This window comes from Podarcis tiliguerta, assembly GCF_965153285.1.
Source record: "Podarcis tiliguerta genome assembly, chromosome: 6".
NCBI lineage: Eukaryota > Metazoa > Chordata > Lepidosauria > Squamata > Lacertidae > Podarcis > Podarcis tiliguerta.
Genome location: NC_139539.1, coordinates 50,084,581 through 50,109,944, shown reverse-complemented (window position 1 = coordinate 50,109,944; position 25,364 = coordinate 50,084,581). Strand labels below are relative to the sequence as shown.

The 25,364-nt window shown below is 39.5% G+C and overlaps 2 protein-coding genes across 11 annotated transcripts in view; one reads left to right on the top strand and one right to left on the bottom strand.

The window, feature by feature from the left end:
• The window catches only part of CCDC17 (coiled-coil domain containing 17), a 29,205-nt gene extending 27,143 nt beyond the window's left edge, over positions 1-2,062 (bottom strand). For all 7 annotated transcript variants that reach the window (XM_083446040.1, XM_083446042.1, XM_083446041.1 and 4 more), the window contains exon 1: positions 1,821-2,062. The gene's annotated coding sequence lies outside the window, so the exon portion shown is untranslated. The remainder of the gene's footprint in view (positions 1-1,820) is intronic.
• Positions 49-21,420, top strand: KIF2C (kinesin family member 2C). Of its 4 annotated transcripts, none has more exons than XM_083446077.1 (21): positions 49-182; positions 2,041-2,135; positions 4,114-4,218; positions 7,398-7,446; positions 8,513-8,635; positions 8,810-8,929; positions 9,443-9,543; positions 10,163-10,258; positions 11,408-11,462; positions 11,902-12,064; positions 13,737-13,827; positions 14,136-14,199; positions 14,457-14,548; positions 15,360-15,502; positions 16,497-16,701; positions 17,918-18,028; positions 18,528-18,595; positions 19,035-19,143; positions 19,232-19,336; positions 19,561-19,684; positions 21,307-21,420. In XM_083446077.1, exons 1-21 carry the CDS (start codon positions 119-121, stop codon positions 21,384-21,386), a joined length of 2,163 nt encoding a protein of 720 aa, XP_083302203.1. In that variant the 5' UTR covers positions 49-118; the 3' UTR covers positions 21,387-21,420. The 4 variants fall into 4 exon arrangements, with proteins under 4 accessions (XP_083302203.1, XP_083302202.1, XP_083302204.1 ...); XM_083446076.1 differs by lacking the exon at positions 49-182 and adding an exon at positions 1,030-1,374; XM_083446078.1 differs by lacking the exons at positions 49-182; positions 2,041-2,135 and adding an exon at positions 3,624-3,779.
• The last annotated feature ends 3,944 nt before the right edge of the window (positions 21,421-25,364 follow it).

Genomic DNA, 25,364 nt, shown 5'->3' with positions numbered 1-25,364 from the left:
GGCGCGCCCCGTTCAAAACGGCGGCAGTTGCTTCGCTGCTTCTTTTCGATACCGGTCTGTGGAGTGAGAGGTGCTCCTTTTTTTTGCTGACGCTAGAGAACCAGACTTTTCCAGTACTATGGACCCAAGCGTTTATAGATGCCTTCAGCCCGGGTCAGTGATTAATATTCAGCGTAGTAATGGTAAGTAAAGGACTAGAGCCTGACAAAAATCGCGATCTGCTTAGGTGTGTCTTTTTCCTCTTGCCGTAGCCAAAGTTTTCAGCCTCTTCTGGGGCTTTGTAGAATTAATGCGCATGCGCTGCAGTTATCCTCGCCTTCCTTCTGGCGTGCAATGGAACTTACTGATAGGAAGGGACCCAGCATATAGCCAGATAGAGAAGCCCCTGCTTGGTTTTTATTTCATTATCCAGTACTTATCTCCCACCCTTCTTCCGTCATGGAAGCCAAGAAGGCGTTGCACGCTGTTCCCCGGTGGTCTCCCATCCTGGCACTGACCATCCACAGACTTGTTTAACAGCAACAAGGTTCCCTCATGCAGTAGAGCTGCCTCAGACGTTGCGTAGCTGAATACAAATCTGGTGAAATTCTTTCCCTCCCCGACACTCCAATGCTAATAAGATGAGGCGTTTCCGTTAGTAATTTGAGTTCCAGGCTGTTAAGGGCTTTATAGGTGAATAACATAACTCTGAATTGTACCTATAAGCTAACAAGCTGCTAATGCAGCTGCTCACAGGATCACTTTGCCTCAGTTTATAGTGAACAATTAGTTTTACGAAATGGTTTAATGACTTTTTCAAACAACTTTTTACATACAATTTTTCCATTTGAGGGCCACATTCCTTTCTGGGCAAATTTACAGGGGCCAGAGGCATGGGGATAGCCATGGTTTATGTTAGGGGGAGAGACTTTCTGGGGGTGCAGAACTTTGGTTAGCTAAGTATTTTTATTGATTTGCTTGTTTTTTTTTTTGGGGGGGGGGTGGAGGTACAAACCTTGGCCACAGGCAAAAGTGGACAGATAAGAATTTGGAACCCTTTGTACAGTAGGCTATATTCCAGCCACGCAAAAGCTAGAGGTTTGTCTATCCACACATGCTTTTCTGGATTGAAAGATTTGTGCAAGAGTCATTACAGTATCACTTTCAAGGATACATTCCAGCCAGACAAAAGCACTCAAAGTGGGTACCAAACAGAGCCTGGGGAGAGTCCCAAGGGCTGGTTAGAGAAGCTAGGAGAATCACCTATGCCCCCTTGGCTGGGGATTCCTCGCCTCTTCTGCAGACACTTTTCTAAAATTTTGACCTTTGGATATAAGAAGGCATATTCTGTTGGTAATGGTACTACCTGGAAACTATCAACAATAGCTAGCAGAGGTATAACTAACCGTGTTTTGGGAGAAGGGGGTGCCAAAATACTACTGAGCTTCTCTAGGAATAGTAGTAGGGCTGGGCCATATATTGATACATCATCTAAAACTAGTTTGATGTTCATATTGTGATATTTGTTTCATAATTTTTCACCTGGCAATATATTGCGAATCATGATGTGTCTGTGTGTGCATTATGCAAAAATCATGATGCGGGAAGAACTGTGAAGCCAGTCAATGCCTCTACATAGCTCCATCCTTATTTCAGACTGTGATATATCCTTATTTCAGACATTGTGATATATCATTATATCATTCCTACATCGTAGGCCATGTTAGTATGTAGAAAATGGGTTTGTCCAAGTTGGTGTTAAGCATAAGCAAACTTATTAAGACTGTCAAGGAAATGACCCAGGGAGAAGAGAAAGAATTACTGCAAAAAAAATATATTACCTAGAACTGTCTCTCAAAAGAGGGCAGCAAATCGTTACCTATGGTATTCCATTAATACTTTTCTGCTTAGAGTGGAAGCTCACAGATGTGTTTGTACTTTTGTGACAAGTTTCACATTGCATGTTTCGGATTAGTTGATATTTCAATGCATCTAGTTCCTCTGTGGTTCTCTGATTTGAGGAAACTAGCCTTTTTTGAAATGATTTCCCCCCCTATTCAGGTGCAGTCCATGGTGCCACAATCAAGGCAGTGAGTCTGGAAAAAATGGTGGTATCTGTAGAATGGACAGAAAATAACACTGTCAAAGGGAAAGAGGTGAGAATTTGAAATATATCCCCATTCTTTACTTATGCAGTCAAGCAGCTGAGGCTAAGAGCAAGCCTAACCCCTAGATATGCTGGCTGAAGGGAGTTAGGATGAGGTGGAGGTGCCTTTCCTCTGGTGAGCAAGGTGTCTAAGCTGCAGACCATAGCTATGGCCACAGAAAGCTCCACAGGTTGTTTAACTGCCAGAGAATAAGAAGTAAAATTCCAGATTCTCTCTTCACTTGCCCTGCCTGTACAAGTTGGTAGACTTTAGAAGTGGCAGATTGTCCATCAATGCATTCCCTCTCCACTCCACCCTCCATTTAGGATTGGTAGTCCAATACATGTTTACATATAAGTCCTATTGAACATAATAGGGCCTATGAGCTATTGAGGTGCATACAATTCAGCAATGATTCTCCAGCAATACCAATTGCCTGTTGGCTCCTTTTAGACATATGGCTAGCCACTGGAAAACAGAATGCTGGGCTGGATTTGCCTTTGCTTTGATCCAGCAAGGCGCTTATGATTGAGTAGACATCATATAAACCATATATTTGGAAATCTTCAATAAATGTTGGTTTAAAACCTACCTCCTGCATCATACACGTGGTGCTTTTTTGTCCAGAATTAGTAAGAATTCCAACTCTAAAAACCCTTTTGCATGTCTTTGAATGGATATTTGTGGATATGCCAATTAAATAAATCATATCCTGCCTTTCCACCATATGATCCTCAGAAATAATTCCTTCTCTACCTCCAACTTAATTTTTTTTTCTTCATTTACCATTCTTTTTCCTTGTGGGAGTCCCACCTAAACTGCACAGTGTGGTTTTCTAGGATAGTGCTTGACTGACTTTTTTTTTTTAATTGAATTTTATAATTCATCTGCGTCTGTAAAATGTATTATGCAAAGCAAGAGTGCATTCTGGGATCTTACCAATTAAGATGTTGCTGTATTGAGTGATCTTGATGTGTATTATTAAGAACATAATATCTATTATGTTGGATGAAGTGAAGGACTAACATTCTCTATAAAAATTATCCAGTAGATCATGGCCTACCTTCAGCCTACCCTGATAAATGGTGTATAATGCAGAAATGGTCCTAAAAATAATGACACCCTTTTGCTTAGAAAGTTGTATCATATAGGCTGCAAAACTAATTTACTCATTTGGGAGTAAGTTGTGAATATATTGAGCTCAGTAGAGCCTAGCTTTTGAGTAAACATGACTAGGATCAGGCTGAATGTTAGCCAATAAGTGTATATACTAAACACCTACTCAGAGCTTTTTTTGTTAACCACAAAACAAACTCTTGTTGTGTTAAATGAATAAGGCAACATTTCCCAACATGGTGTGATATCTGTAGAAGCTGAATAGTTGATCTGGAGACTTCAAATTCATACTTCCTACCTGCTCTATGGGTGCCTCTGTAGCTCAGGAAAATGACTGTTAGAATATTGCAGCACTAGCAATAGGATTATGATGTCATTCTTAAGGTAAAGCAGATGGGCTGTGGGGCATGACTTATTCACTCTACCTCTGCACATTCACAAAGCTAAGAGGGAGAAATCAGTTGCATAGCCTAACTGATTAGTTTTAGATTAGTAAACACTTCATTTTTTGGAATGACAGTCTAAGAATTTGTTTCAGTAAGTAATATTTGCTTTACAAATACTAGGAGCTTACAGCGGAAATCAAGGAATGACTGGGATGTACTAAGATTAGCTACTAGAGATTAAAGCATTTGTAGCAAATGGGCTTTGCTGGTGTCTTGTGAAATAAGAGCCTCCTGGAACACTATATTGGTGGGCAACTTGTTTTATATATCAATTTATGAGAGCTATGAATTCATTGCTTTAAACTGGTCATGCCAAACAAATTGCTGACTGGTGGTCCTGGTGCTTAACACATACCCTTAAGGCTGATGATTAATTATGTGGTAAATGGCTCATCCTGTGTTTTGTGTCTGTTTTCCCTTTGCAGATTGACCTTGATGATGTGGTAGCAATAAATCCAGAGCTGTTTACATCTCCAGTTGTTGCTGCTGCGAAAGAAAGCCATCTTGCCCAGGAGAATGTAACCACACAGGTAGGTTATCCTGGAGTTTTTCCTTTGATTCTTGCCAAGCAGCAAGAATCTGAACTTACTGAATTTTAAAGATGGGTTGAAACTTCATGAGTTGTTTTTATATCTTTTAATATTTTACTATTTCATGCTTGCCTCTATATTGATTTGAGGTCTCAAGATATGGATTAACAATGCAAAAGAAGTTTACGTCTTTCAGCATTTTTAATTCTTTTTTTAAAAAAAGTATACAAACAGCATCTCTATTCATGTACTTTCCTGGGGTTAATTTCTGATTCCCCCCCCCCCCATGTCTTTATTCTATTATCCTCTAAAAGTGCTAATTGAAGCTTTTCTGCATCCATGTTTTAATAGCAGTTATATCACCTGAACAGTGGTGCTGGGGGGAAGCAGTATGGCCAAACTCTCTTGCGATGGAGGAGCAAGACATTGGGTAGAGGAGCCCTAGGGATACGGATATGCACACTGCCTCAGAGGACTAGGAATGAGGCAATGACAATTGAAAGGGAAAATCTGATGGGCAAAGGAGAGAGATGGTGGGGCAATATGTAGAAAGAGTATTTTGGACAGACTGTTAGCTTAGGCAAATGGCGAGACGTAAAGCTAATGGAACCATGTCCAAAAGCACATGGGGCTTCTGTGTCAGATAATTGCCAAGAGGGAGGAAATTGTAGGACCTGCAGCTTTTCCTGAAGGCCTGGGTTTGAAAATACTGGTTTTTCTTTTGTTCTTGGACATACAGAAGCCCCTGCTCTCCACTGCTTTGTAGGACTGCCCTACCTGAAGCTTTCTACCACTGCCCAAATTGCCTTTTCCCATGCACTTGTTGCTCTATTGTCATGATCTTGGATGATTTGCCCTTTCACTTCGCTATGGCTTATGTGCAGTCAATTTCTGCAGCTTACCCTGTGCACATTATCATATAGTCCAGGGGTAGGGGATTTTTGGGTGAGTGGTCCATTCTGACAGATGGGAAGGGTTGCACAGCTGTCAATCACTTGACGTCATATAATGTCAGGTGATTTAAATATAAGCCTCCGGAGCAGGTACAGGCTTGATGCTCGCACTTGTTGTTGTTTAGTCGTGTCCAACTCTTCGTGACTCATGGACCAGAGCATGCCGGGCACTCCTGTCTTCCACTGCCTCCCACAGTTTGGTCAAACTCATGTTGGTAGCTTGTCCAACCATCTCGTCCTCTGTCGTACCCTTTTCCTAGTGCCCTCCTTGTTAGGAAAATGCAGCAGCAAAGGCTTGTCTATTATGTTAGCACTGCTAGTGCAAGGATTTCCACTTGCACAATGGAACTGTCCCTCATTTTCCTCCCCTCTGCTCTCTCTCCCTGAGCCCATGTCGAGGGTTGGGGGAACCTCCAGAGCTGATTGCAGGAGGTGCATAGGGAGAGGAGAGAGAGAAGGGACATTTGTTGCACAGCCAAAAGTCCTTGCACTAATAGAACTGTTCTGTTGGATGCTGCATGTAATAAGTTTCTTTTTAAGACCACATTTGAGCTCTTGGGTCTCTCCTAGAAGTGTATCATTATACAGAGAAACATGTGGTTTTCAATTTTTCTGGTGTTCGCCTTTGTTGGTAGCAAGTTCTTCCAAATATATTTTTCAAGCAGTCCTTTAGATCATAGTCATGATCGCAAAATGCTTAGTCAAATTCTTATTTTCTCTGCACCCTTAAGACTAGATTCTTTGGCTGCAAATACTTGAGGCTGACTCATCTGATACTATAGTGAGCTGCTTTGAGCTCAGCTTGGTTGCTGGAAAAGCAGCATACAGATATAAAACCAAGTTCTGCATTCTGATTTGATAGTTTTTTGTTGCATCGGTCACCTACAGGGAAATCATTATACCTACCTAGTGAGATAGCAGATAGGGCCATATAAATGAGGCAGAACAATGTCTTTTAAAACTTAATCCTGTCAAAACTTCACCATCAATAAATTAACCATTTCTTCTGCAATTTTATATTGGTTATTTCCCTAATAATCTCTGAGTTTGATGACTTTCTTTTTTAAAGTAGCATTCAGTACCCCTCCTAGCATACATGTTAAAATCTTGCTGTCCATATTTAATAGAAGGCAGTATTATACAGCAGAAACATCATCTGGTTTGGCAATTGAACTTAACTTTTGCTTCATTCATAGGAATGGTCAGGTGAGAAAAGTGTGGTTGTATTCAAGTACAGTACTGTATCTCCTTTCATAAATGGAAGGGGCTGATATCCAGCAGTACCTATTGGCAAAACAGTATAGTAGTGCTTTTCACTAATTCCCACTTCTTGTTTCTGTACCACCTACCGCCCTATTTTGAAAGGTCCCCCCAACTCTCTGGTACATCTTTACAGCAGGTTGCAGAGGCAGGGAAGGAATTTGTATAAATCTCCCTCCCACCCCCTTCAGCAGGAGCACCAAGCATATGAAAACAAATCAGCCAAATAAAGTGTTGGTGGTTCTTTAAATATGTTATAAAACAGGCCAAACGGTTTTAAGCATTTGCCAAACTATTTGTAATGACAATTAGGGAATTTTATGAAGATAAAAATGAAAATGGATTTCTTCACTGTAACAAAGCCCTATTCTATTTTCAGTTACGTAGATTATTTGTGTACCTGGTTTCTGTATGGTATCATAAGCATGGTTTGCACATGTTACTTTGCCAGTGTATCCCTCTTCTCAAGAGCTAATTTTCAGCTAGCTGTTGTTTACATCCCCATGTAGGAAGGGAAGTATAAGCCTTTTGAATTGCCTTATGTTGCCAGATAACTATAATTGCATTATTAACTAATCAGAAGCTAAATTCCTGTGGGAGGCATTTGATGTTTGATAAACATTGCTAGTAGTTTTCCAATGACATTCAAGTTAACAGTTAAAAATCCATTGAAATATTTAGTTGTAATCTACTCTCAATCTGCCTGGCTCAAATTAGTCAATCTGGTTGTCCTAAAATTCTTTTTGATTCATATTTTGGGGAATACACAGAAATTAATAGAACATCTAAAATTTTCTGAGTTTTGTAATTTTTAGATTATTTATTTCTATGTTCTCCACAATATTTGTAAGTTGGCAGTTAGCAATTCTCATTAAAACAATTCCATTAATATTCCAAATTTATTATGTTGCAAAGTGGGGTCTGTGTTAATATTCAGTAGACTACAGTACTTTTTTTTTACTTCAGAGGCAAACCCGCAGAACAACACTCTCAAAAATTCCTGCTCCGAAAGAAGGTAAAAACAAATTTATTTGCTTTGAGATATTATGAATAGTTTTAGCCCTCTATTGGAAAAGAACTCTGTACGCTGCATCTGATTTTGAAGCAATTTTGTCTCAGATTTACTTGGTGACTGGGAATTGGAAGACATATGAATCCTAGTAAATGTATTACAGAGCCTGATTCTCCCCTCACTTCTTATTTTTGGACGTTCTATATAGCCACTGTCACCTGTAGCTTTGACCCTGCAGGTCTATCCTGTGCTTATGCCTCTTCTCCCTCAGCTGCCCATACAGAAGTGTCATGATACATGCTTAATATTAATAAGGACCCACTCTCTATATTGCAGTGGTTGTGTATTTTTTGTACTTGTAAGTTTTTAAAACAGGTTTTACTTTTGTACTTTGACTTATTGTAATCTGCCCTGGGACCATAGGGTGAAGGGCAGGTAGGTAATAAATTAAAATAATACTAATGGTGGTTCATCTCAAAGCATTTATTAGAATTTTTAAAAAATAAAAGTTTGGTTACTCTGTATCACAACTATATGTTCCAGAGGCATTTCCTTTTCTGAATTATGTTCAGGAAATAAATCTTAGCAGTATCTTGTTGCCTCTATATTGCTCATCAATTCTGTGGTAATACTCCCTCACCTTTCCATTTTTGAAGTCCTTTATTCTAATTTAGGTTTTAGAAACATGTCTTTCTGAATACCTTATTCAAATTGCATAGTTTTCCTTCTCCTACATAGGCTACCTTCCCAGGTTGACGAGCCACATCTGCCCCTCCAAGTAAAACTTAGTTAAATACCACCCTTATACTGTTCTCTGGGGTTGTATTCAACTAACAGGATCTGTTAGTCGTGGCATTTAATGTCATTGGGTGTACTCCAAGTAAAAGTTAGTTAAATACAGCCTTTAAACTGGGTTTTACCAAACTGACCTCTAGTAGTTCCCAAATGCTTGCTGAAGTTGTATTGTACTGCTTTGTGCACACACAAAAATACGCAAACATTTTTGGAGTCAATTTTGCTGAATATTATTAAGTTGGTAACTGATGGCACTTTCCCCTTGCTTCCTTAGTACTGCGATCGCAAGCTAGCAAGATGTCTGTCATAGCAGAAACTCAGAACAGCCCTCTGGAAAACGATATGGAGGTGGAATTGCCTGCTCCTGTACGAACACGAAGCCACTCTGCTCTTCCTGGTGAGTAGGAATAAGTACAATACATTATGATTTTGCATTTGTAACGCACAAGTGTTCACGGGTAGAGCAGCTCTCACCTATATGCATAAAAGGACCTTGTAAATTTACAAACCCTCACTATTTCTTGTGTTGCCTTGAGTAATGCTTTTAACCACTGATTTCCCGTCTCAACAGTTGTACGAACTCGATCTAGGGTCAGCTATTCTACTGATCGATGTAATGTACAGCCAAATGGCAATGAAATGACAGAAGACACTCCACAGTCTTTGAGAATGGTCTCTGCTGCAATTCAAGGTAGGAATATAGTTCCCAGCTTGCTTCATGGCTCTTTAAATCAATATCTTCAATAGCTTTGTTTAGTCTGGTAGAGAGCTTTGTGCTACCATCTTAATGGAGGTTTGAATATAGTTGAGGATGGACACTAAAGCTTAGGTTGAACTGGTCTTCAGTCTTGAATCCAAGCTTAAATAAAAGCTTAGTTCCTGAACACAGGAACTAGTGTTTCAAGTGTGTTTTGGCATTTACAGAGAGCTCACTATCACCACAAGTTTCCATGCATCTAGCATTGGCAGGAAGGGCTTCCAGCCAAAGTGGATGACTTCCAAGGAAACTTGAAGAACCTAAACACTCCTGTTGTCTTAAATATCACCTATGACTGTAGAAATTTACGCAACAATAAAATGATACATCTCCTGATTTTTATTTTTGTTTTAAGACTGCCTCTGGGAGACTTGTGGACAGAAGATCAGTTTTTTGATGTAGGCCATTTCATTTCAGTAGCAGTAATAACATTCTTGCTTCTTCTAGCTCGTAGGAAATCTAACATTGTAAAAGAGATGGACAAAATGAAAAATAAGAGGGAAGAGAAAAGGGCCCAGTTCTCTGAAATAAGAAATAAGCGGGCACAGGTAAGAATGTGACACTTGCCTGTGAAACATTCTGCAGGATGTTTCATTCAATAGCTGTATCTTGGGTGCCATGCAGAGCATGGATATTCATCATTGTTCTCTATGTAATCTGACTAAAATAAGCAATTTAGCTTTTCTCATTGCATGGAATGAAATTAGTTCTGGTTTCTCAAAGTTAAAAGCAATTAGCATACCAAACTGAGTTCTAGATTTTTATTCCTTGTTCTAGTTTTGAAAGGTCCTTATGGCAGACACATTAAAGAAAACTGCCTGGGCAGTTTCTCTAAAACCTGTCTAAGAAAAAACAATAGTTGCTTGCCATACTTTAAGTATATCAAGACTACAATTAGAGCAACTTAATGGAGAGCAGCTAGTTGGAACTTCAGAGCTCAAGTAATCTCATTTAGAACTGGAAGGGGGGGAAAGCTTTATAAAAATGTATATTGAAGCTTTAATAACAGTGGATGAAAGCAGAAAGTGAAGCTTTTGCCCCAAGGAAGACTTTTCCTACTCTCTGTACTTTATTTCTTAATTGGTAGTGTTGCACATTCTTAGGAAGAAAAGTTGCATAATTTTCTTTATAGCAAGATTGTAAGTTAATTACTACTTTGCCTTACAGGAATATGACAGTAGTTGTCCAAACTGGGATTTTGCACGGATGGTCAAGGAATATAGAGCCAATATTGTTTGTCAGTCGATATCAATGAATGACCCCGTAAGTAAAAACTTGCAACTAACTAGCCACATTTCCCCCTCCAAGTGTCTTCTTATTTAGTATTCATCTTCAAATAAACACAATTATTGGTATACATTCGCTATATTTTAAGGAGGTAACAAATACTTTATGAACATCAAGATCTAGGAAACTGAATTAACTATTAAAGAATGGGACTCCACTTGAACTCTCAATGTATTATCTGGGATTATCAAAGTAATCTTGCTCATTTATTGATTGTATGTCCTGAAGAATTTTAAAATGGTGTCAAAGAATGTGCATTGAACATTAATCTAGTGCTCAGTGAAATAGGTAGGCTGCTGGATCATACTGTGACTTGGCAAATTATTAAAATTTTCACAAGTGATAATCACTCAAGGGAGTGGAACAGCTATCATTGGGCTAAAGTTCCATTAAGCATGTGACTTCTAGAAGTTCACACTGACTTTCTCTACTTGCCTGCTTTGTCTAGACAAGTCATATAAATGATATCTATTTTTCATCAACCTGATATATTTTTATCACATATAATGTTGATAAATGTGGTTATAGGCCTCCAAGAACACATGGTGATTTGTGGAATGATACCACTGTTTAAAAACTGGAACTACTTAAGTTAAATGATGTTAGATAGATATTTGGAACATCGTGGGGGGTGGGTTGTAAAATAACAAAAATAAACTTTGCATGAATCAATGTTTATGACTAATATATATATTGCAAATAAAGAAAAACACAATGGAAAAAAGATTTTTTAAAATTTTCATGACTGAGTTCAGTACAGGGTTTTGAAAAATGCTTTGTTGGGGCCATAGATGTTTTGTGGTATTTCACATTAACATTATTTGCATATATGCAGAACTATCTCAATAAGAAAACTGCACATGACAGCTGGTGCCATTCTGCATAGGAATGGGACCTTTGTTGGCTATATGACTTACTGAAAAAGGGCTAATATTGACAGTGATGTTACAAATCTTTATAACTGCAACAAAAACTCTTACTTCTTAAAACTTTCTTATACTAGGGAATTGCATTATATTGCTGGATGTTGTAGAGTATCCCATCATCACCTTCTCTGATACAGCTTAGTGAATAAAGATGCCAAAGAGCTGGTCTTAATGTGAAATTTTCTTTCCTTTTTTAAAGATAGAAGAGCATAGAATTTGTGTCTGTGTGAGGAAACGACCCTTAAATAAACAAGGTAAAGTGGCATCTGTGGAGTTTAACAATTGACAGGTTGGTTCAACACTGTTCTTTATGCTGGATTCTGTGGAGAATGTCAATGCAGAAATTATGGCAGGTTTCTTTCAGTTGGAACTTCGTTAGTGCTGAAAATGGTTGTTTTTTAAAAACAATGTCATGTATTTTGCTCTAATGAGGGAGGAATAAGATACCAGAAGACCTCTTTAGCAAACCTCCAGCAGGATCCTTGTACAGTTTGTCAACTCCCTCTAATGTTTAATTCTTTCAATTAACATTTCACTACCTCAGTGCTTCCCTTGTGCTGCTCATCTCCTATTAAAAATCCCATGCCAAGTTGTTCAACCTTTGCTTTCCTGCTCAGGTTGTCAGTTCCACAAAACACTGCAAATCAATAGGGTTCAACTTTATAGTGTGAACTACTTTTGTTTCCTAAACAGAACTTGCGAAGAAAGAGTGTGATATAATTACTGTTGCCAGCAAGAACAGCATCCTAGTGCATGAACCAAAGGTGAAGGTGGATTTGACGAAATACCTTGAAAACCAGGCTTTTCGATTTGACTTCTCGTTTGATGAAAAAGCTTCCAATGAAATGGTTTATTGGTAATGCATGTCTTTTCTTTCCTGGCAGTGAATGAAGAGTAGAGTTGTGACAGAGAGAGTTGTGACAGGGACAGAATGAGACAGTAGACGTGGAGGGCCAGTTCACATGTGAAGCTTCTTTCATGCAGCTGTCAAAGATTTTAACCCATACAGGCACTCCAGGCAGCAGATGCCACTTCAAAACACTTCATTGCCTCTTGTATAAGCTCATATCTGTGCATCATTTATATGCTGGCACTGCATGCACAGAGGTTGCTGGATAGGTGGGAGATCCTTACCTGGGGAATCTGCTGCTTGGAGCTCCTTCATGGGTAAGGGGCTTATGATGAAGCTTCAGTTGGGAGGTGGTGAATCTGAAGCAGCACTGGAAATCTGACATTCTGCGATAATTCCCCCTGAGGAACCAGAAAAATTCCACACTAAAGATCAATTAATACATTGCACAAAATCACGATTTGTTGTTAGGCATAACAACTGGAAATCCTTGATACTTGAGAAATAAAACATATTAACTACCTTTCCCAAATCTGTTCTCAGTGTTGGGAGCAGACACTTTATCCCCTTAGTATTTAATCATCAGTCTTTGTGGTATACAGGGAAATCCTTTACAGCAAAAGTGATGAAGTTTCCTTGGCCAGTAGGCTAGATCTTTTTCTCTCCACACCTGGTGAGCCAAATCTGACGTCACAATGATGTTGGTTGATTTTTTTGCTATGAAACCTGGATTGTTGGGACTGTTTGAAAGCCCCTTTGCATTGCATGTTTGAAAAGTTGTGTGGGACTGTTTGCAAAAGGGCTTTCAAATAGTCTCTGCTGCTCTTGGAGCCAAACCAGAAGTTCAAAGAGTAGCACTGGGAGGGAGAAGCAGTTTCCATTTACGATGCTGCTAAAATAGAACAATTGAGAGTTCGCTTGAAGCTCCTAATTGTTATTTTGAAGCTCTGCCTTTACCTGCCCATACCTGACATCATGCATGGCATTGGGTGCAGGGTGGGCAAGACTTGCCCAGAATGGCCTCACAGGCCAAGTGTGTTCTGTAGGTCAGAGGTTCCCCATCCCTGCTTATGGAAGTACTTGAGATGAGGTTTTTCTAAGGCAGAGGTGTAAAGCTAGAGGGGCAGAACCCCTGTGCCTCACTCTTCAGCTCTAATGGGATTGTTCCTGTCCCCGGGGAGTAGACATAATCCTTTCTGCTAGGACTACAGCTATATCCCACTTTTAATTTTTTTAAAAAAGGTCACACAGCAGTTTACAAAAAATGATATAAAACACAAAATCAGATGAATAGAATAACGGTACTGCTAATCAGCCCTCATTAACTTACCAATGCAGCAGTAGCATGATAATACATAGGAGCAAAGGGTTCAGCAACCCAAGAGCTTCTGATAGCCCCTTCTAAAGCAACATTATATCTTGAGTGCTGAAAGTGTAGAAAGGTAGCTCTTGAGCCTAGTGGAAACTCTCTTATTCAGTCTGCAATGCTCTTGTGATCAAGCAAATTTCTAGACTTCTGATCTTGTCAGTGTTTGAGTTATTAAGCTATAATGGAGTTATTTCTGTGGGTGCTCTTGTAAATGGTTTTATGGGGATTTGAGTTTTCAGAATTCACTTGTACTGTGATAGTTTCACTCATTCATTCATATTTTGCATTTTCCTGTTACGGTTTGACCAGGTTCACTGCTAGACCACTTGTGCAGACCATATTTGAGGGAGGGAAAGCTACATGTTTTGCCTATGGTCAGACTGGAAGTGGAAAAACCCATGTAAGTGTTTTGTTCTTGAGGGATGTGTGTATGTGTTGCAGGATATTAATGAACTTTTTCACTCTGACTTAGCTTGGTGAACTTAAGGCCCTATCACATTTATCTATATAGCCATAGCTGCTGTACTTACGTGGCTTTTAAATGAGCTTTTGGGTGTGGGCTGCTGTTGCATGATCCTGCAGAGACTGAATTCCACTGCTTTTAAACATTGATTTTCTGTGCTTGCAAATACTGTAATCAAAGTTGCAGAAAATAGATTCCCTTAGAACTGCTGAGAACCTGTCTCTTAATATATTTTTTCTTTCTAGACTATGGGAGGTGACTTCTCTGGGAAAGTGCAGAAGGCCTCTAAAGGAATATATGCTTTTGCATGTATGTACCATTTTCATTTGAATTTTATTTTAGAAGTTGGAAACATAAGGAAAAATAGATTGTAATATGCAATCTATTGCATGTGTGAAACCTGCTCTTCCAATTAAACTTCTGGTTAAATGGTATACATTAAGTACTAATGTCCACAGCAAATGCTTTAGATAACCACTTTATAAGCTGTAAAAGAACTTCTAGAAAGGACCCTAAAGCACATAGAGCTCTTGATAATTATCCTGTAAATGTCTTTCCCTTACCAGCACAGGATGTCTTCCTTCTTCAGAACCAGCCAAGATACAAGGCTCTAGGTCTGGAAGTGTACGTGACTTTCTTTGAAATATATAATGGAAAGGTGAGGCCATGTGTATTTTTAAATATTCTTCATTATCTCCTGAGATCTGAGTGTGCTGGAGATGAGTTTGTGTCTTCTATATATAATCTGGTGATGGCAGGGAGTATTAGACTAACATCCCCCTTCTGCAGCTGGGGTAGCCTAGCAGTGCTGAGAGGTGTCTCCTCATTATAAGCCATTTTAGACAGGGTTACAGCTTTGTTACAGTTTGTATAATCTTAAACACTGCTAAATGGAAATCTTTGAGACATTTTAAGAGCAGAGCACTTCACTACATTGCATGGTCTTGCACTGGGAATTAATGTTCACTTGGGTGAATCAAACAAGTCGTCTTAACCTGAGAAGAGGGAGTCCTTTTGAGAATGAGATGTGATATACCCACTGCTCTTGAGGCTACACCACAAGCTACATAAAGAAAATGTGACCATCCCCAGTTAGGAGGTGAACATTCTTAAGAAAATGCAGGCTCTTGGAAGAGAGGTTTGAGCTCCTCTTAAGCCACTCCTCAGTTTGCATGCATTAGTTTCTTGATTTTAATACCTAGTCCAGACTCTACATTCATGGGAAATGTGGTGTCTTTGAATCTTTGTGGTGCTTGGCATAAGGTTCCTAGCCATGGGGTGTTTGCAGTGACATTCCAGTCCATTATGCATAAATGTATTGTACCCTTCTTTATTGGAAAGCTTTATGTTGAGGCTTTCATGAAGATTTTAAAAATATGTGAGACCTTTTGAAGCAGCTTTCTCAAATGCTACACTTCTAGCACCTGATCTTTCTGCAACTTTTTGTATTTCCCTCTTTTCCAATCCAGCTATTCGATCTCTTAAACAAAAAAGCAAAGCTGCGAGTGCTGGAGGATGGCAAACAGCAGGTTCAGGTCGTTGGACTGCAAGAAATGCAAGTGAACTGTGCTGAGGATGTTATCCGGATGATTGAGATAGGCAGTGCCTGCAGGTTGGTTGTGCTGCATGCTTAAAATTAATGCAGGATGTAGATCTGACCATTTATCATCTCCCCCTTAACTCTTAGGGAAAAGGAGCAGTTGACAATATAGAATCAGTTTTACCTTTACTTAGAAGACAATTTGCAAGAAAGGGTAGTCTTCTGGTGGTAAAACAAGAAGAACTGTATAGGAACCTAAATTTTGTACCAGTAAAACGGAACTTGCATGTTCTAAATTAACCTGCTTTTATTATAAACTCACTATTTTTCTCCAGTCTTTGAAACCTTAGGGACTTTTTATTGCTACAAAAAGCAATTCCTAGAGAAAGAGATTCATAGATGTGGAGAGTTTGGAGAAAGTGACTGGGGACTGTGAAGGGAGAGTCATTCATGTCACCGGAACACCAAAACACTGAACAACAGCAACTACTACTACTACTTCTTAAAATTTGTATACTGTCCTTCATTGGCAAATCTCAGGGTGGTTCACAACATAAAAATACAATATTTAAGCACAAAATACATCATAAGAACAAAAATCAACCAACCAATAGGCAAAAATCAACCAATGGAGACAATCTTTTTGGGCTCCAGGGCACACTTACAAATCTAAACTCCTGAAGACACGACAGAAGAAAAACTGGTAATGCTCAGATTCTTCCTCCATCAAATAAAAATCAGGCAACCTCCCCAAAACACTCTCCCACTAGGGAGGGGCAGAGGGGCTTGGTGGACACCAAGTGGGATGGATGTTTGCCATAATTCATATGGGTGCCTGGTTGGAGACCCCATGCTTAGATCCATGCAGATACTGCAAAGGCTAGTACCCTTTTAATATATTAAATTCACATTAGACTTGGAAGTAGAAGCATTAATTGGAACATAACAGATGAGGTACAAACAACACAAGTTATACTGACATATTCTGAGGCGAAGATACGGAACAGTTGGTATATAATTATATTTCATACCCATGATCTAATGAACACTATTATCTCTGTTGTAGGACATCCGGGCATACATTTGCAAACGCCAGCTCCTCGCGTTCCCATGCTTGTTTTCAAATTATTCTGCGCAGAAAACGAAAACTTCATGGCAAGTTCTCTTTAGTGGACTTGGCAGGGAATGAAAGAGGTGCTGATACCTCCAGCAATGATCGTCAGACACGGTTGGAAGCAGCAGAAATAAACAAGAGCTTGCTAGCACTGAAGGTACAGTGTAATGTCATGGCACAAGCAATAAGAGTTCGTGGCAGTTTTAGACAAAGAGCAGAATAGACAGCTGATGGCATAAATCCAGGACTGGGCTACTTACTACCAGCCTCTTTAGCACTGTTTATTTGCCTGTTCAGTTCTGCAGACTTGGACAAACCAACTCGGGATGTATGGAGACAGATCTGCAACTCTTATTATAGAAGACACTTGCTAAACCTGTTAGTTATGACAAAGCTGTTTGGGGAGCTTGCAGAATAGCCACTGAAGAATAAGAGGACGAGGAATAATTTGTGAAAAGGAGCTCAGCAACATTCAGCATGGAAAGCTGTATTAGAAACTCACCAGGAGCCTGAGCATTGCAACTGACTTGCATAGACAGATACCAAAATGCCAAACTGCAGTGTCTATATTGGCTACCGCTATCTGGAAGTTAAATTAAAATGACTCTTGAACCTCCTTCCAATTCTAACTCTATAAAAGTTTGATTTGATTAAGCAGTTCAAAAAAGATTAGAAGCTATTTGTGATTTTTCCTGTCACAGATATATATATATCATGATATATCAAGATATTGTGATATTTAGTTGGTGATATATTGTGATATTGAAAACCAGATATCACCCAGTCCTAGTGTACTCCAGTTGTGATGTCTATTCTAAATAGTGATGTAACTTGCACACACACCTTTCTGGGATGTCTTTTTAGTTTTGTTCATAAAACAGAACAAGAGGCCAAATTTACCAAACAGAATGTTGCTTCTTGGATCATTCTAGATAATCACTGCGAAGTAGTATATAACTGCTTTTCTTGAGGGGCTGTAGGTGATGAGCACTGCAAATTTTTTGTCTACTATCTAAAGAACAAGGCAAACAAAAGTTTTAAGTGCACCTGTGATAATATTTCAAAGTTACCTAAAGCAGGGCAGACTTGAGACACTGCAGGATTTCTTGCAACCTTTTCTTCAAAGGTGGGGAACCAATTGCCCATCAGGTGATGTTAGACTTCTAACTCCCATCAAGCCCAGCTAACATGGCCAGGGATGATGGGAGTTGGGTGTCAGCAACATCTGGAGCCACATCCTACTGTGCAATCCTAAGTAAGTGCTTAGAAGTCCACTAGGTTCTACTTAAGGTAAAAAAAGTGTTTAGCTATAGCCATGATGGTGATGATCCTAAGCACTGTTCAAATATGACAATTTCTCCTCCTATCCACAGGAATGTATCCGCGCTCTAGGCCAGAATAAACAACACACACCTTTTCGGGAGAGCAAACTTACCCAAGTGCTGAGGGATTCCTTCATTGGAGCAAATTCCAGAACCTGTATGGTAAGTTAAATAGCTGGCCTTGTGATCATAGAAATGGCAGGAACTTGCTGAAGTTACCACTTGATTTTATCTTATTCTGTTTCTAGTAACAAGTAAAATAGCTATGCCAGTGTATCTTAAGAAAATTATACCCAGTTCTTGATTTATGCAGAAAGCCAAAACAAGCTTCCTGGTCAAATATTTTGTTGCACTGGTTCATGTTGCAATCTAGAGCAAAGCTTATCAACATACAGATGTTAAAATTGCTCTCCTTCGGGGTCTTAGTTGCATTAAGGTGACAACCTAAACATGTTTGCTTGGAAAAAGCCTATAGATTTCTGTGGAGTCTAAATTCCAAGTAAATATGATGAAGGTGCAAGAAAACATAAGGTGCTTCATTGTTGATGGGATCAGTGAAGCAGAACTGCTGGGACAGCATTGCAGGCTGGATGGATGTGACTGTAATTGTATAGAAAGTAAGAGATGAATACGGGTGGCTATTTTTTTTATTTGCTTTCAGATTGCAATGATCTCCCCAGGCATGAATTCCTGTGAATATACCCTAAACACCTTGCGGTATGCTGATAGGTGAGTGATTTCTGGACTTACAAATCTCATCCTTAACACTGGGGTAAATTGTTGGTCATACAAGTGATCTTAGTCATGATGTATTTGTGGAACGAAAAACTGTTTTAGAATTGCAGTTTTCAAATGGCCTCAGGCTTTCACTTTAAGGGTGGGATTCATCTAACAAGCACCACCTGTGGAAGCCCTACACATGAGCTTCAGCTTGTGCAATGGGGTGTTCCCCCTGTCCTCCCCTCTGTGGCCCCCAATTAATCGGCTTGTGGGGGTTGGGAGAACCTCCAGAACAGGGTGTGGGGGGACGGGGTATTGTTCTGTCTAGCAAGCTGGAATGCTTGCGCAGACAGAATGACTGGAAAAGTTCCACCCTCAGGCTTCCCCTGTGTTGTATACAGGCCATTAAGTGCTTTACCAAGGCTGGATTCTTCCCTTCTGTTCTCAGAGTGAAGGAGCTCCCTCACAATGGAACAGCTGGAGAAGCACAGAACTGCATGGAAACTGAAAATGAAGAGGTGGATATCAGTGAGGAAGAATCGGCCCACCTTCATGAGGTTTGCATGTGCTGAACAGGAGGGCAATCTGTTTGGCGAGTAGAGCTTAGTGAGGCTGTGCTAATACTTTCTCTTGTCAAAACAACAGCTTTCTGATGATGAGCTGTCTCATCTGTCCAGTTTCCGTGAGGCTGTCACCCGGATAAGTGAGCTTGAGGAGAAGGCAATAGAGGAGCTTAAGGATGTCAGGGAGGTATGTATTGGTGGGTAGTGCACCAAATCTTCTTGATAGTCTCTGGGTTCAAGTGGCTTTTACTGTTGAAGAACTGAAATTGTGACGCTGAAATGATGCTTATCCTAGATCAAGGAGCATGCAATAAGATTTCAGTGCAAATTTTAAGCCAGTATTTCCAGTAACATCAGTTTGTTCCAAAATTGTAAGAGAAACTCCTAACTTTCCTCACCTTTCATACTCAGAAAATGAACGACTGCAACTGTCTCCTGGATATTGCAGAACAACCAGAATATGACCTGGAGGCATTTGTGTATCAAGCCCAGTGCTTCGTAAATGAAGGATCCAAAAATTTCCTCCGCCTGAAAGGTACTGGAGGGTGCTGTATTTCACTAACACACTGCAGGAAGTAGCATAGAAATTAAAATGCTTGGTGCTTTTAGGAGTTGGCTTTTCAACTTCCCTGTGACAGAATGTTCAGCTATGCTACGAAAACTGCCATTTGTATGTTAAACACTGCATAGAATATAGAAGCAATGCAGTTGCTATCCAAAATTGCTTGCCACATAAGATGATGGAGGCCAGGGAGAGATATAAGGCTTTACCATGATTAGTGGTAAGGAAAGGAGAAGGTAAAATGTAGCTAGGGTTGTCCAGAAAGTACAGGCAACTCTCAATTTGCGTGAGAGTTGTGTTCCTGGCCCCCACATGCATTGGTGGAGCACGTATAAGCCTGCCCCTGTTATGCCCTTTTCCATGTCCAAAAGGACTCACGCGTCAGTTGACTGCCTGCAAAGTGGTTGCTTCCTGTACTGCATAGAATCAGATGATGTGTGGAGACTTAAAATGGTTTGAATAGAAAGACTTCTATTCTAGGCAAAAGGCATGAATGAAATAGTAGAAGAGATGAAGAAGTTAAAGATGTCATGGTCAGATGGGCACAGGACCTCGGGTATAGTACCTTATACCCTCGAAATTGGCTAAAATGTACCAAAACACCAGTGGAGAATGTTGGAGGAATGTTGTGCACCTCTATACTGTACTTTCTTTCCGCTTTGATTAGGAGCTTTGTGGTGCTAAAGTGTAGAGTTGGTGGGCAATACCGTGGTTTGACTATTGGACTGGTTAAACACATGGTGTGTGATTCCCAGGAATACATTGCCACAGGCTGGAAGAGAATCACCACTGTCCTCTTAGTGCACATCCTTGGAGAGGAAGGGGGGTCAGTATGGAGCTGCTTAATTCTGGAATGCTGTCCTTGTAGGAGAAGTGTTCAGTGTGGGGTGTGGAATGTAAGAGGTTGCACTGTTACTGAGTGAAGCAGTTGCACTGGGGTGGGTTCATGCATTGCTGTGGAGTGTTCCTTCGTTTTCCAAATGTGCCCATGGGGCCCCAAAATGTTGATAACCCCTACACTGTACTGTGATGTTCCAAAACTAAAGGAATAGCATTTTACAAAGCATTCACTAGGTGGCTCTCTTTGCAAACATTACAATCCTGAGGCAAAAAATTAGTTTCACTTTTGTTTTCAGTCATACACAATGCTATTTTGCCACAAGATATTTTTCATATACTTGAATGGGACAAGACAGCAATGGCTGATAGCAAGTCCTGGAGAGACTGACTGCACAATCTGAATTCCAAATAGGAACTCCATAGTGCTGCTGATCCCTGCCCAAAACGGGACTTTCTGTAAACTCCAATCAGCTGATTGACAATTAGAGCAAGGCCCTTGGGTATTGTTCTTTGCAACCCAGCTTTGAAGTGGGGTGTCAGGTGATTGACATGTGGGCCTCACCCACTTGTCAAAATGGTTCTGGTAAGGGAATTCAGGCTCTTGCCTGCTGGCTGGATCCTGTTGCTGCCACCAGAGTGGTCAGAAAGAAAGAAATGGAGTGTCTAGATGTGTGTTCCTTTTTTTGTTTTCTGGATGCCCCCCAAAGGGGTCTCATGCTGATGTCTATCTTCTCTGTCTCCTTCCTCTTCCATAGACACTCTGGAAGAACTAACCCTTGCCATGCAGATGGAAGAACAAGCCAGCAAGCATCTGAATAAGCGACCACTTCAGTAGTTACCCACTTGTTAAATGAATTTCTTCCCTCTCTGTTTGTCTGTCACTTCTTTGGTTTGCTATTAACTGTATTTAAAATGCAAGCAGAAGGTTCATCCTATCTTGTTTGAGGGTTCCCTGTTTTGGGGAGAGGGTGCTATCCTTTATCCAGGTAAAGGAAAGAACTCTGCCAGAATGTGATGTTTCTGGGACCATTGCTCCTCTTCAAACTGAAGGCTAAGAAGAAGAGTTGCTTTGGTGTCTCTTGGTAAGCTTGTACATTTTTCTAGTGTAAATAAAGTATTTCACTAAATACTTTTGAAATGTTAACATTGAATGCAATCCAGTGAATCTTGAACTGGTTTTGCTGTTTGAGACTTTTTAAAATATAAATAATCAGTAATTGAAGCAGTTTATAAATAAATATTTCTGAATGCATCAAGTCCTGTATTGTGAGGGGTTTGAAGTGTGTTCTGCAGGTCTTCTGCTGTTCTTGGAGGCCCCTTGTATATGTTGGATTTGCATGCACATCTGGCTTGGAGAGCAACAACTTGGTAAGGACAGCTTGCTTACTTTCAACCTTATCTATTACATCTAAAAGAGAATTTGAGATTTGTCAGTAAGACTGGTTATAAACATATTTTACTTAGAAATACTATGGGAGGAGTTCAGCATTGTGCTGTTATGTTTGTTCAGTCATTGCAAACATTTCTGCTTGCCAGGTAGACCAGTTTCCCATCTTCCTATTAACATGACTTGTTGCGCTAGCACAACTATTTAGCTGAATCTGGCCTTTTATCTTGGTTTTCAACTGGTTTTGTTTCAGAGGAAGGCAGAAATTGTACTTACTAGTATACTTACCAGAGGAAGTCTATTGAACTTGGTGGATCTTTGCCCCCCCCCCCCACCCTTAAATATTTACAGGAGCATGTAACTTGAACACATTAGGCAATCCTAGTCCGGCTAGGTTGTGATGACAGCCAAGGTTGTGTCTATTTTGGTTGAACTTTAAGGAAAGATGGTTCCTATTTATGAGAAATGATCAGGGGTTCTGGAAAAATGTGGGTGGTCAACGCTAGTCAAAACTTCTGGACTCTACCATTTTTGCTAATGGAACAACTGGAAGAGGACAAGATTGAATTCATCTGACCTTTTTCCAGGTTGTTTAAAAAACAAATTACTAACACAGGTATGTGTAGAAAGTGGAGCTAATCACCTTGTAGGCTAGCTAAATGAAAAAAAAATACTGGAGTTCTATAGAGAGCTGGAAGGCAAATTATTTGAAAGATGTAATGAGATAATATTAGAGGACTTAATGCGGTGGTGTTGACAGAAAACGATAAAACAACTAAGGAACTCCAGTAAAGGAATGGATCAGGATGTAACATGCTGGTAATCCAATTTATAGAAAGAAAAGAGGAAGAAAAAGAATTTTGAAGGAAATGGTGTGTTATGAAAATAACAAGTTTGTATTCAGAAACTGAAAATACAACAAACGCAATTTGCCATGATCACACAGAATGAAATAGAGCAACGACTAAAAAGCTTTAAAACTAAAACAATTTGAGTTTGCCAATAAGCTGGGAAAGTAAAACCCCCAATATAATAAACAAGATAATGGTAGGGGAGAGGATATATAACCAAAAAGAATTCAGAAAAGAAGTTTTAAGATACTACTCGACTTTGTATGTGAATAGAAAGGAGAGTGAGAAAGACACAGAAGAATATTTGCAAAAATGTTATCTACCACAGCTAACAAAGGACCAAGTAGATAGTCTGAATGCCCAAATCTCAATGATGGAAATAGATGTACCTATCAAGCACGCAAAGTCTGGCAAACCACCTGGTCTGGACGGACTTTCAGTCGCATATTATAAAACATTAAGAGAAACATTACCACGCCCCTTAAAGATCTTATGAATGAAAGTTTACAAGGGAGAACAATACCAACATTGTAGAAGAACATTTACATTACTCTAATCCCCAAACAAGATCAGGATATACTCCAACCCAAGAACTACAGGCTGATCTCCTTACTGAACAATGATTATAAGTTGTACATTGCAATAATGGCAAAAAAGCTGATGGTGGTCCTAGAATCGCCTATTTGTGAGGTTTTTTTACCAAGGAATAATACTAGAAATGTGATCAAATACTTGGAAAAAAGAAATGAAAAAGAAGCAGCACTAATATTTTTATATGCTGAAAAGGCCTTTGACAATGTGTTCTGGGTCTTCCTGAAGAAATTAGTGGAGAATGCTGTTCTGAATGCCATATTCTCTAATGGGATAAATGCAGAGGAATAGGCGAGCTTAATAATAAATAGTAATGTCACAGAAAAAAGTAGCATCAAGAAGGGGACAAGGCAGGGATGCCCCCTGTTGCCACTGTTGTTTATCCTAATACATATTAGAAGTGTTAACTAGAGAAATATGAAAAACGATGAAATAACAGGAATTAAGGTTGGGCAGAGAGAATACAAAGTGAAAGCCTTTGCAGACGATGTGTTGATGTTGGAAAATTCAGTGGAAAGCGTCCCAAGGGCAATAGAAACTATAACAAAATTTGGCAAATTGGCAGGATTTTATATAAATAAGGAAAAAACAAAAATGATAGTAAAAAATTTAGACTACAGGCAAAAGAAAGACTTGAGAATTAAAACAGAAAAATATTTGGGGATATGGATATCAGCTAAGAATTTAAACCTTTTTCAGGATAACTATGTTGAAATCTGGAATGAAATAAAAAGAATCTAGAAAAATGGACTAGACTGAACCTTTCTTTGTTAGGAAGAATATCCACAGTCAAAATGAATGTTTTGTCCAAGATGATCTTCTTAATTCAAACACTCGTGGTAATAGCCCAAACTGTTTTAAAATGTGAAAGAAGGAAGTGACAAACTTCATTTGGTAGTGGGGAAACCCGAATTAAGTATAAAAATCTGACAGATGTAAGAGAAAGAGGGGACTTTGCCCTTCCAGACGTTAGATTTTATTATGAGGCAGTGTGTCTCTGTTGGATGAAAGAATAGATGGAGCTAAGAGATACCAACATTTTAGACCTAGAAGGTTTTGATATACACTTTGAATGGCATGCATATCTGCATTATGACAAATCAAGGGTGCACAAAAGTTTCCAAAACCATGTCATAAGAAGAAGTATGTACACGGTTTGGCAGCGACACAAAGATCTCTTAGAGAGAAAACCCCCAAGATGGAGATCCCCAACTGAGGTGGTCTCAGCGAAAAGGTTGAATATGGACTAATGGGCCACTTATAAAGTTTATAGAAGGAGGAGTTCACCTAAAAAAAGGAGAAGAGATTTGGGATCATACTATAGATTGGTTTCAGTATTTTCAGGTGAATGAGTTACGAGTATTTTAAAGAGATAAGGAAAAGGGATTGGTGGAAATGAGTTCAGAATTTGAAAAAATTGTATTAGGAAAGGATGATAAATTAATCTCAAAAATTTATAAGGTGTTATTGGAGTGGGAGACCAAGGATGAGATGGTAAAGGCGACAATGACAAAATGGGCCATAGATATTGGTTGCAACATAGAATTGTCCACATGGGAAAAATTATGGGGGGGAAACCATGAATTTTTCTGCCTGTTAACTTATTAAGGAAAACCTACAAAAGATGATGTACCAGTGGTACTTGACAACCCAATAAATTAGTGAAAATGTATAAAAAAAGGGTCTAATTTATGCTGGAAGTGCCACAAGGTAGAGGGAACCCTGATTCATATGTGGTGGTCGTGTAAATACTCTAGAGCAGGCATCCCCAAACTTGGCCCTCCACCTGTTTTGGGACTACAACTCCCATCATCCCTAGCTAACAGGACTAGTGGTCAGGGATTATGGGAATTGTAGTCCCAAAACAGCTGGAGGGCCGAGTTTGGGGATGCCTGCTCTAAAGAATAATTAAAGATTTTAAAATTCACATTTCCCAAAAGACCAGAGGCCTTCCAGTGATGGCATTCCAAAAAAGGCACTCAAT

What these genes read in the sequence shown, in the direction of transcription:
- KIF2C (XM_083446076.1), top strand. Translation starts at nt 1,245, where the DNA reads ATGCCCCCTTGGCTGGGGATTCCTCGCCTCTTCTGCAGACACTTTTCT. An exon ending in AATTCCTGCTCCGAAAGAAG is followed by an intron (nt 7,447 to 8,512) that starts GTAAAAACAAAT and finishes TTGCTTCCTTAG; the next exon opens with TACTGCGATCGCAAGCTAGC. An exon ending in TCCAATGAAATGGTTTATTG is followed by an intron (nt 12,065 to 13,736) that starts GTAATGCATGTC and finishes CGGTTTGACCAG; the next exon opens with GTTCACTGCTAGACCACTTG.